At 48.3% G+C, this 12,086-nt stretch overlaps 1 protein-coding gene across 2 annotated transcripts in view; it reads right to left on the reverse strand.

Annotated features, from left to right (window-relative positions):
• Nucleotides 1–316: 316 nt before the first annotated feature.
• LOC124005075 (WD repeat and SOCS box-containing protein 1) overlaps nucleotides 317–12,086 on the reverse strand; it is a 43,680-nt gene continuing 31,910 nt past the window's right edge. The window contains exons 8-9 of one of the 2 annotated variants that reach the window (XM_046313994.1): nucleotides 4,023–4,130; nucleotides 317–2,914 (exon numbers count right to left, since the gene is read on the reverse strand). In XM_046313994.1, coding sequence (XP_046169950.1) covers nucleotides 2,752–2,914; nucleotides 4,023–4,130 — 271 coding nt within the window. In that variant the 3' untranslated portion in view covers nucleotides 317–2,751. Of the gene's footprint in view, nucleotides 2,915–4,022; nucleotides 4,131–12,086 lie in introns of those variants that run through there. The other variant, XR_006833560.1, reaches the window with a different exon arrangement.

Raw genomic sequence — 12,086 nt, forward strand, 5'->3', positions numbered from 1 at the left:
CATAGAAAGCACGAGCACCACCAATCAGCCTCCATCACTGCACACACCACCATCGTTACTATGACAACTAATAGTGTCACCAAATGACTTTCGTCTGAACACACACATTTGGTCACTTGAAACATGCTGTTCGGATAGTCATTTTTGCAATATGGATTTGAAATAAAAAAAACTGATTTCAGCATTAAGGCCTGCAGTGTGAACAAGACTTCAGTGTTTCTCAAGTGACCTCTTTTCCTTTCGCCTTGTGGGTTCCAGGATAAAGCTTTTGCCTGGAGACTTCAAGAAAAGGACAAAACAAAAAAAACATTGCTTATTTTTGGTTTTCAAAAAAAGGCTTTATTCAAACTATAAATGCGAAAAAACAATACATGCATGAAGCAGACCAGAAAGAAAGAAAAATATTTTATTTAAATTCGATATATTCAACATTTTACTTCCACTTGGGGAAGCTATTCTGTAACGATATTGGTAGCTTGAAAGAAGTTAAGCTAACCCTTTGAAAAATATAGTTTCCTTAACTAAAGTTACTTTGAAAAAGTAGTTCACTACATCCAAACTACTTTGTGAAAAAGTATATGTAAATCTGAAATGTCAGACTATAAATTGCAAGCAAAGATCACTTTGGGGTCATACAGTATGTTAAACAAAATGTGTAATTTAGCCTATTAAACACCAAATCTAATGTTCCAATTGAGAATTTGGCAGGTTTGATGCCCAAATATTTAGGAAATGATTGCCTACTTCACCCATAGTTTTAGTTAGCTACACCACTACATGGCAAAAACATGTATTAACTACATTTAAAAAAAAAAACGAGATTGAATTAAGTAACCACCAAGCTTATGCAAAATGTAGTTAAATTACTAGTTGAACTACATGTAGTTTACTACTCCCCAACACTGGTGAGAACCCAGCGCTTGGATTAATTCACTGGCTCTAGATCTAATCAGCAAAGGCTTTACTAAACACACCAACCCAACCGGTTACTGAAGACAACAGCCTTATGGCTTTACTAACAGGATAAATCAAATCAAATTCACAGATGCACAATAGTTAGAAGTTTTAGCCATGAGAGAGAAAAGTCACTGACTGACAAGAGCACAGGCTATAAACCGAGAGAGAAAGAGAGACCTTTGGCATCAGCATTGACAGACAGAACACGTATTTCCAAGATTGATTAACAGCAGGCCTGTATCCACTACCTAGGTCAACATAAGACAAAATACAAAAAGTAGACCATTAATACTATTCCATTAGGCTCTTCTGAACATTCAGTCTGAAAATAATTCATTTTTCCCTCAATTAAATATTTACTATCAAATGTCTGCCTTCAAAGGCCTGCCAGTCATGTATGACACAATCAATAAAGAGCCCATGCTACAGATGGCAACTGTAAATACTTATTTTCAGAAGATATTGTATAGCTCTCCCCTATAGGTTATTTCTTACACTTAGAAACACCACTTTAGAGTTGCGCAGCATAAGCACAGGATAGAAAATGGGTTTCAGACAGTCATTAATACGGATGGCAACCGCCTTTTAGGCTTTTTCTGTGTTTTTGAATAAGTCCTAGGGCACACTATAATCCACACTTTCACAGTCTCACCAATTCTGAAGGAGCACAGACTACACCCTGATCTCTACAATAAGAGATCGTCTCATTCATTCATTCATTCATTTACAGGTCTTCACATTAAAACGAACAAAAACTATGTACAGAGGGAAAAACCCGTTTTCAACAGTCTATTATTCAAAAAGAAAACAGCAGTAAAAAACATACTACGCCCTCTGATACATTCATATACTGGTATAATAATAGGTATTTATAATATATTGTGTATATACACACACATACTTGCACACAATTGTCTATACAGATTGTTTTTTTTACAGGTAAAAAATATACATATTATGAGAAGCAAAACAGGTCAGGCCATGGGTCGCTATTATTTTGGAGTGAGATGTGAGACAGTGAAGGCTACAGGCCCTCATTTCCCTCCTGGACATGAGTGAGGATGGAAGTGTGGAAAGAAAAGCCCATTGAGGAGCTGGGGCAGCGAGTGAGTGAGGGTTAAGACCTGGGGAGATCTAGGGTAGCAAAAAACATTGGAAGGGCACTACACTAAATCTTATCAGCAGTCATTCACTTACCCCAGTGATGTTAAACACCGGATCCAGCCCGCGAGCGCATTCAAGCCGACCCACAGATGGTTTGACTATTTTTTAAATAAAAAAAATAAAAAATGTATTTAGGGAAAGGGAAAACGATCTCAATTGATATTGAAATGACCCAAACCAAATGGAAACTGTAGAAAGGATAATGGACCTCTACTTTTATAGTCTCCTCGATTTGTCCAGCTTTCTAACAAGCATTCGAAATCTAAGCTAGACAGTTAGGGAGCATCGAAAATCTAAAAGCGGCCAATTATCTACAGAGAACAAGTCTCTATTGCAGGAAGAATGCAGAGGTGACTGATATGGTAAGGCCATCTTAAGCAGAGACAGGCCACTGAAATAACTTAACCATTCAAGCACACTCCCTGAGGGACACCGTGGCTTGCACAAACAAAAGTAAACCAACAAAAATAAATACATAGAAAAAGAAGCTGCCTTGCCACAGAAGAGTATGGGGGTGTTAGTCTGTAAATCAAGTTTTCCTCTTTTGTCTTCTTTATCCTGGGTGTTTTTTCTAGGAAGGTAATATTCATTGGTTTCCAGCGTACGGTGTTGAGCGGTGAGGGTGAAGGGCTAGAGATCTTGGTAAGACAGGTAGGAGCGTATGCGGGGCGGGATGGGCAGCGTCTGCACCTGCTGGGTGGACATGACCCGTCGTAGTGCCATGCGACACAGGTGCTGCAGGCTGGCAATGCCCTTTGGGCACGCCCAGAAATGCACACTGCCGTCTCGAGATCTGAGAGCGAAACGGGGCGAGAGAAAGTTATTCCCATGTCAATCAATCCCTCACAACAGCACTGAAAGGTAGGTACTAGGTAGCCGTGGTCTACCTAACAGAACTGGTTGAAGCATCATTGTAAGATACACCCAGGCTCCTGGATAACCATTAACATATAGGAGCCGCTGTGCTTCCCACAGCATGCAAATAAAAAGCTGGAAAACCAGTTTCTGGCAGTACATAGTCTTGATTGATCACCTGAGCGGAGTGGTTGAAAAACGAGTTTTAATGACTCCAACCTAAGTGTATGTAATCTTCTGACTTCAACTGTAGGTGTGTGTGGGGAGAGGTGTAGGTAGGTGTGTGTGTGGAGAGGTGTAGGTGTGTGTGTGTGGAGAGGTGTTGGTAGGAGTGTGTGTGTGTGGAGAGGTGTAGGAAGGTGTGTAGGTAGGTGTGTGTGTAGGAAGGTGTGTAGGTAGGTGTGTGTGTGGGAAGAGGTGTAGGTAGGTGTGTGTGTGGGAAGAGGTGTAGGTAGGTGTGTGTGTGGGGAGAGGTGTAGGTAGGTGTGTGTGTGGGGAGAGGTGTAGGTAGGTGTGTGTGTGGGGAGAGGTGTAGGTAGGTGTGTGTGTGGGGAGAGGTGTAGGTAGGTGTGTGTGTGGGGAGAGGTGTAGGTAGGTGTGTGTGTGGGGAGAGGTGTAGGTAGGTGTGTGTGTGGGGAGAGGTGTAGGTGTGTGTGTGTGTGTGTGTGTGTGAGAGGTGTGTGTGTGTGTGTGTGTGTGTGTGTGTGTGTGTGTGTGTGTGTGTGTGTGTGTGTGTGTGTGTGTGTGTGTGTGTGTGTGTGTGTGTGTGTGTGTGTGTGTCTGGAGAGATGTAGGTAGGAGTGTGTGTGTGGAGCGGTGTAGTTAGGTGTGTGTGTGTGTGTGTGTGTGTGTGTGGTAGGTGTGTAGGAGTGTGTGTGTGGAGAGATGTAGGTAGGAGTGTGTGTGTGTGGAGCGGTGTAGTTAGGTGTGTGTGTGTGGAGTGGTGTAGGTAGGTGTGTGGGAGTGTGTGTCTGGAGAGGTGTAGTTAGGTGTGTGTGTGTCTGGAGAGGTGTAGGTAGGTGTGTAGGAGTGTGTGTGCGCCTCACCCAGCTGCTAAGACACTCCCATCAATGGAGAAGGCACAACAGAGGCCATTAATGAGGGGAGCGATGGCCTTGGGAGACTTCTCATCAATGGTCCAGAAACGCACCATTCTGGGGAGAGAGGGATGGACAGAATGAGTTAGTGGGTGTGTAGAAGAGAGAAAAGGACAAAATAAAGAGGGAGAGATAGACCGCAAGAAGGGCGCTGGTCAGACACAGCTGACACAGATCACATGGGAACTGCATTAGAGCCAAAACAAGCTGGCTGAAAGAATGTAGGATTCATATTGTTCGGCTTCAAATTTTTAAAAAGGGTTTATTTTCACTATTAAATCAAATGTAACTGTTCAAATTCAAAATGTTTTATCCTCATCCTATCTGACAAACTAATCCTGGCAGATGTGGCTGAGAATTTTTTTTGTCCCCGCCATTTTGTGAGACTTGTTCCTCCTCTCCCTCTAGCACTGCCTTCGCACTGGTAAACACTTAGCAGCCTAACCAACGAAGGGAATGGCTAAGGAGAGAAGGAAGCAAGGCGTCAGCGGTTGATTAATGGCCATCATGTGACCCATTCCCAAAGGGGGCCCTGCCTGGCTGCAACAGCTCTGTTCTCACTCAGACCCCATTAAGATCTCGATCTCTCTCGATCTCTCTCGATCGCTCTCTCTCTCGATCTCTCTCTCTCGATCGCTCTCTCTCTCTCTCGATCGCTCTCTCTCTCGATCGCTCTCTCTCTCGATCGCTCTCTCTCTCGATCGCTCTCTCTCTCGATCGCTCTCTCTCTCGATCGCTCTCTCTCTCTCTCTCGCTCTCTCTCTCTCTCTCTCTCTCTCTCTCTCTCTCTCTCTCTCGATCGCTCTCTCTCTCTCTCGCTCGCTCTCTCTCTCTCTCGCTCTCGATCGCTCTCTCTCTCTCGCTCTCGATCGCTCTCTCTCTCTCGCTCTCGATCGCTCTCTCTCTCTCTCTCTCTCTCTCTCTCTCTCGATCGCTCTCTCTCGCTCTCGATCGCTCTCTCTCTCTCGCTCTCTCTCTCTCTCTCGCTCTCGATCGCTCTCTCGCTCTCGATCGCTCTCTCTCTCTCGCTCTCGATCGCTCTCTCTCTCTCGCTCTCGATCGCTCTCTCTCTCTCGCTCTCTCTCTCTCGCTCTCGATCGCTCTCTCTCTCTCGCTCTCGATCGCTCTCTCTCTCTCGCTCTCGATCGCTCTCGATCGCTCTCTCGCTCTCGATCGCTCTCGATCGCTCTCTCGCTCTCGATCGCTCTCGATCGCTCTCTCGCTCTCGATCGCTCTCTCGCTCTCGATCGCTCTCTCTCGCTCTCTCGCTCTCTCTCGCTCTCTCTCGCTCTCTCTCGATCGCTCTCTCTCTCTCTCTCTCGATCGCTCTCTCTCTCTCGCTCTCTCGCTCTCTCTCTCTCGCTCTCTCTCTCTCGATCGCTCTCTCTCGATCGCTCTCTCTCGATCGCTCTCTCTCGATCGCTCTCTCTCGATCGCTCTCTCTCTCTCTCTCTCGATCGCTCTCTCTCTCTCGCTCTCGATCGCTCTCTCGCTCTCCTCTCAATCGCTCTCCCTCTCAATCGCTCTCTCTCTCAATCGCTCTCCCTCTCAATCGCTCCCTCTCAATCGCCCTCCCTCTCAATCGCCCTCCCTCTCAATCGCCCTCCCTCTCAATCGCTCTCCCTCTCTCTCGCTCTCTCTCTCTCGATCTCTCTCTCTCGATCTCTCTCTCTCGATCTCTCTCTCTCGCTCTCGATCGCTCTCTCTCTCTCTCTCTCTCTCGCTCTCGATCGCTCTCTCTCGCTCTCGATCGCTCTCTCTCTCTCGCTCTCGATCGCTCTCTCGATCTCTCGATCGCTCTCTCTCTCTCGCTCTCGATCTCTCTCTCTCTCGCTCTCTCTCTCTCGATCTCTCGATCGATCTCTCTCGCTCTCTCGCTCTCTCTCTCTCGCTCTCGATCGCTCTCCTCTCTCTCTCTCTCGATCGCTCTCCCTCTCTCTCTCGCTCTCTCCTCTCTCGATCTCGCCCTCTCGATCTCTCTCCCTCTCTCGCCCTCCTCTCTCGATCGCCCTCCTCTCTCTCGCTCTCGATCGCTCTCTCTCTCTCTCTCTCGATTCTCTCGCTCTCTCTCGATCGCTCTCTCTCGCTCTCTCCTCTCGATCGCCCTCGATCGCTCTCTCCTCTCTCGCCTCCCCTCTCGATCTCTCCCTCTCGATCTCTCTCTCTCTCTCTCTCGATCTCTCTCTCTCGATCGCTCGATCGCTCTCTCTCGATCGCTCTCTCTCGATCTCTCGCTCTCTCTCAATCGATCGCTCTCTCTCTCTCTCTCGATCGCTCTCTCTCTCAATCGCTCTCTCTCTCGATCGCTCTCCCTCTCTCAATCGCTCTCCCTCTCTCTCTCTCTCGATCGATCTCTCCTCTCTCTCGATCTCTCCCTCTCATCGCTCTCCCTCTCAATCGCTCTCTCCTCTCAATCGCTCTCCCTCTCTCAATCGCTCCTCAATCGCTCTCTCCCTCAATCGCCCTCTCTCTCAATCGCCCTCCCTCTCAATCGCTCTCCTCTCTCGATCTCTCTCTCTCTCTCTCTCTCTCTCGATCTCTCTCTCTCGATCTCTCTCTCGATCTCTCTCTCGATCTCTCGATCGATCTCTCTCGATCGATCGATCTCTCTCTCTCTCTCGATCTCTCTCTCTCTCTCTCTCTCTCTCTCGATCGATCTCTCTCTCGATCGATCTCTCTCTCTCTCGATCTCTCTCTCTCTCGATCGATCTCTCTCTCTCTCTCGATCGATCTCTCTCTCTCTCTCTCTCGATCGATCTCTCTCTCTCGATCGCTCTCTCTCTCTCGATCGATCTCTCTCGATCGATCTCTCTCTCTCTCGATCGATCTCTCTCGATCTCTCTCTCTCTCTCTCGATCTCTCTCTCGATCGATCTCTCGATCGATCTCTCTCTCTCTCTCGATCTCTCTCGATCTCTCTCTCTCTCTCTCTCTCTCGATCGATCTCTCTCTCTCTCGATCTCTCTCTCTCTCTCGATCTCTCTCTCGATCTCTCTCTCTCGATCTCTCTCTCTCTCTCTCTCTCTCTCTCTCTCTCTCTCTCTCTCGATCTCTCTCTCTCTCTCCGTTTCTTCATTTATCTCTCTCTCTCTCTCTCTCTCTCTCTCTCTCTCTCTCTCTCTCTCGATCGATCTCTCTCTCGATCGATCTCTCTCTCTCTCTCTCGATCGATCTCTCTCTCTCTCTCTCTCTCTCTCTCTCTCTCTCTCTCTCTCTCTCTCTCTCGATCTCTCTCGATCGATCTCTCTCTCTCTCTCTCGATCTCTCTCTCTCTCTCTCTCTCTCTCGATCGATCTCTCTCTCTCTCGATCTCTCTCTCTCGATCTCTCTCTCTCTCTCTCTCTCTCTCTCTCTCTCTCTCGATCTCTCTCTCTCTCTCTCTCTCGATCTCTCTCTCTCTCTCTCTCTCTCTCTCTCTCTCTCTCTCGATCGATCTCTCTCTCTCGATCTCTCGATCTCTCTCTCGATCTCTCTCTCTCTCTCGATCGATCTCTCTCTCTCGATCGATCTCTCTCGATCGATCTCTCTCTCTCTCTCTCTCTCTCGATCTCTCTCTCGATCTCTCTCTCTCGATCTCTCTCTCGATCTCTCTCTCTCGATCTCTCTCTCTCTCTCTCTCTCTCTCTCTCTCTCTCGATCGATCTCTCTCTCGATCTCTCTCTCTCTCTCGATCTCTCTCTCGATCTCTCTCTCGATCGATCTCTCTCTCTCTCGATCTCTCTCTCTCTCTCTCTCTCGATCTCTCTCTCTCGATCTCTCGATCTCTCTCGATCGATCTCTCGATCTCTCTCTCGATCTCTCGATCTCTCGATCTCTCGATCGATCTCTCTCTCTCGATCGATCTCTCGATCTCTCTCGATCTCTCTCTCTCTCTCGATCTCTCTCGATCTCTCTCTCTCTCTCTCGATCTCGATCTCTCGATCTCTCTCGATCTCTCTCTCGATCTCTCTCTCTCTCGATCTCTCTCTCTCGATCTCTCTCTCGATCTCTCTCTCGATCTCTCGATCTCTCTCTCTCTCTCGATCTCTCTCGATCGCTCTCTCTCTCTCGATCTCTCTCTCTCTCTCGATCTCTCTCTCTCGATCGATCTCTCTCTCTCTCGATCGATCTCTCTCGATCTCTCTCGATCTCTCTCTCGATCTCGATCTCTCTCTCTCGATCTCTCGATCGATCTCTCTCGATCTCTCTCGATCTCTCGATCTCTCTCGATCTCTCTCGATCTCTCTCGATCTCTCTCTCTCTCGATCGCTCTCGATCGATCTCTCTCTCTCGATCGATCTCTCTCGATCGATCTCTCTCGATCTCTCGATCTCTCTCTCTCGATCGATCTCTCTCTCGATCTCTCTCGATCGATCTCTCTCGATCTCTCTCTCGATCTCTCTCTCGATCGATCTCTCTCTCGATCGATCTCTCTCTCGATCTCTCTCTCTCTCGATCGATCTCTCTCGATCGCTCTCTCTCGATCGATCTCTCGATCTCTCTCTCTCGATCGATCTCGATCTCTCGATCGATCTCTCTCTCTCGATCTCTCTCTCTCGATCTCTCTCGATCTCGATCTCGATCTCTCGATCTCTCTCTCTCGATCTCTCTCTCTCTCTCGATCTCTCTCTCTCGATCTCTCTCTCTCTCTCGATCTCTCTCTCTCTCGATCTCTCTCTCTCTCGATCTCTCTCGATCTCTCTCTCTCGATCTCTCTCGATCTCTCTCTCTCTCGATCTCTCTCTCGATCTCTCTCTCTCTCTCTCGATCTCTCTCTCTCGATCTCTCGATCTCTCTCTCGATCTCTCGATCTCTCTCGATCTCTCGATCTCTCTCTCTCGATCTCTCTCTCTCTCGATCTCTCTCTCTCTCTCTCTCTCTCTCGATCGATCTCTCTCTCGATCGATCTCTCTCTCTCTCTCTCTCGATCTCTCTCTCTCTCTCGATCTCTCGATCGATCTCTCTCTCGATCTCTCTCTCTCGATCTCGATCTCTCTCGATCTCTCTCGATCTCTCTCGATCTCTCGATCTCTCTCTCTCTCGATCTCTCTCTCTCGATCTCTCTCTCTCTCTCTCGATCTCTCTCTCTCTCTCTCGATCTCTCTCTCTCTCTCTCTCTCTCTCTCGATCTCTCTCGATCTCTCTCGATCGCTCTCTCTCTCGATCGATCTCTCTCTCTCTCTCTCTCTCTCGATCTCTCGATCTCTCTCTCGATCTCTCTCTCTCTCTCTCTCTCGATCTCTCTCTCTCTCTCGATCTCTCTCTCTCTCGATCTCTCTCTCTCTCTCTCGATCGATCTCTCTCTCTCGATCTCTCTCTCTCTCTCGATCTCTCTCTCTCTCTCTCTCGATCTCTCTCTCTCTCTCTCTCTCGATCTCTCGATCTCTCTCGATCGATCTCTCTCGATCGATCTCTCTCTCTCTCTCTCTCGATCTCTCTCTCTCTCTCTCTCTCTCTCGATCTCGATCTCTCTCTCTCTCGATCTCTCTCTCTCGATCTCTCTCTCTCTCGATCTCTCTCTCTCTCGATCTCTCTCTCTCTCTCTCTCTCTCTCTCTCGATCTCTCTCTCTCTCTCGATCTCTCGATCTCTCTCTCTCTCTCGATCTCTCTCTCGATCTCTCTCTCTCTCTCTCTCTCTCTCTCTCGATCTCTCGATCTCTCTCTCTCTCTCTCTCTCTCTCGATCTCTCTCTCTCGATCGATCTCTCTCTCTCGATCTCTCGATCTCTCGATCTCTCGATCTCTCTCTCTCTCTCTCTCTCTCTCTCTCTCGATCTCTCGATCTCTCTCTCGATCTCTCTCTCTCTCTCTCTCTCTCTCTCGATCTCTCTCTCGATCTCTCTCTCTCTCTCTCTCTCTCTCTCTCGATCTCTCTCTCTCTCTCGATCTCTCTCTCTCTCGATCTCGATCTCTCTCTCTCTCTCTCGATCTCTCTCTCTCTCGATCTCTCTCTCTCTCGATCGATCTCTCTCTCGATCTCTCTCGATCTCTCTCTCTCTCTCGATCTCTCTCTCTCGATCTCTCTCTCTCTCGATCTCTCTCTCGATCTCTCGATCTCGATCTCTCTCTCGATCGATCTCTCTCTCTCGATCTCTCTCTCTCTCGATCTCTCTCTCTCTCGATCTCTCGATCTCTCTCTCTCTCGATCTCTCGATCTCTCTCTCTCGATCTCGATCTCTCTCTCTCTCTCTCTCTCGATCTCTCTCTCTCTCTCTCTCTCTCGATCTCTCTCTCTCTCGATCTCTCTCTCTCGATCTCTCTCTCTCTCGATCGATCTCTCTCTCTCTCGATCTCTCTCTCTCTCTCTCGATCTCTCTCTCTCTCTCTCGATCTCTCTCTCTCGATCTCTCTCTCTCGATCTCTCTCTCGATCTCTCTCTCTCTCTCTCTCGATCTCTCTCTCTCTCTCTCTCTCTCTCTCTCTCTCTCTCTCGATCTCTCTCTCTCGATCTCTCTCTCGATCTCTCTCTCTCTCTCTCTCTCTCTCTCTCTCGATCTCTCTCTCTCTCTCTCTCGATCGATCGATCTCTCTCTCTCGATCTCTCTCGATCTCTCTCTCGATCTCTCGATCTCGATCTCTCTCTCTCTCTCGATCTCTCTCTCTCTCGATCTCGATCTCTCTCTCTCTCTCTCTCTCTCTCTCTCGATCTCTCTCTCTCTCTCTCTCTCTCTCTCTCTCTCTCTCGATCTCTCTCTCGATCTCTCTCTCTCTCTCTCTCTCTCTCTCTCTCTCTCTCTCTCTCTCTCTCTCTCGATCTCTCTCTCTCGATCTCTCTCTCTCTCTCTCTCTCTCTCTCTCTCGATCTCTCTCTCTCTCTCTCTCTCGATCTCTCTCTCTCTCTCTCTCGATCTCTCTCTCTCGATCTCTCTCTCGATCTCTCTCTCTCTCTCTCGATCGATCTCTCTCTCTCTCGATCTCTCTCTCTCGATCTCTCTCTCTCGATCTCTCTCTCTCTCGATCTCTCGATCTCTCTCTCTCTCTCTCTCTCTCTCTCTCTCTCTCTCTCGATCTCTCTCTCTCTCTCTCTCTCGATCTCTCTCGATCTCTCTCTCTCGATCTCTCTCTCTCGATCTCTCTCTCTCGATCTCTCTCTCTCGATCTCTCTCTCGATCTCTCTCGATCGATCTCTCTCTCTCTCTCTCTCTCTCTCTCTCGATCTCTCTCTCTCTCTCGATCTCTCTCTCTCGATCTCTCTCGATCTCTCTCGATCTCTCTCTCTCTCGATCTCTCTCTCTCGATCTCTCTCGATCTCTCTCTCTCTCTCTCGATCTCTCTCTCTCGATCTCTCTCTCTCTCGATCTCTCTCTCTCTCTCGATCTCTCTCTCTCGATCTCTCTCTCTCGATCTCTCTCGATCTCTCGATCTCTCTCTCTCGATCTCTCTCTCTCTCTCTCTCTCTCTCGATCTCTCTCTCTCTCTCTCTCTCTCTCTCTCTCTCTCTCTCTCTCTCGATCTCTCTCTCGATCTCTCTCTCTCGATCGATCTCTCTCGATCTCTCTCTCTCTCTCTCTCTCGATCTCTCTCTCTCGATCTCTCTCTCTCTCTCTCTCTCTCTCTCTCTCTCGATCTCTCTCTCTCTCTCGATCTCTCTCGATCTCTCTCTCTCTCTCGATCTCTCTCTCTCTCTCTCTCTCTCTCTCTCTCTCTCGATCTCTCTCTCTCGATCTCTCTCGATCTCTCTCTCTCTCGATCTCTCTCGATCTCTCTCTCTCTCTCGATCTCTCTCGATCTCTCGATCTCTCTCTCTCTCGATCTCTCTCTCTCTCTCGATCTCTCTCTCTCTCTCTCTCGATCTCTCTCGATCTCTCTCTCTCGATCTCTCTCTCGATCTCTCTCGATCTCTCTCTCGATCTCTCTCTCTCTCGATCTCTCTCTCGATCTCTCTCTCTCTCTCTCTCGATCTCTCTCTCTCTCTCTCGATCTCTCTCTCGATCTCTCTCTCTCTCTCTCTCTCTCTCTCGATCTCTCTCGATCTCTCGATCTCTCTCGATCTCTCTCGATCTCTCTCTCTCTCTCAATCTATCTCTCTCGATCT

The sequence above is a fragment of the Oncorhynchus gorbuscha genome, linkage group LG19 (genome assembly GCF_021184085.1).
Source record: "Oncorhynchus gorbuscha isolate QuinsamMale2020 ecotype Even-year linkage group LG19, OgorEven_v1.0, whole genome shotgun sequence".
NCBI classification, from domain to species: domain Eukaryota; kingdom Metazoa; phylum Chordata; class Actinopteri; order Salmoniformes; family Salmonidae; genus Oncorhynchus; species Oncorhynchus gorbuscha.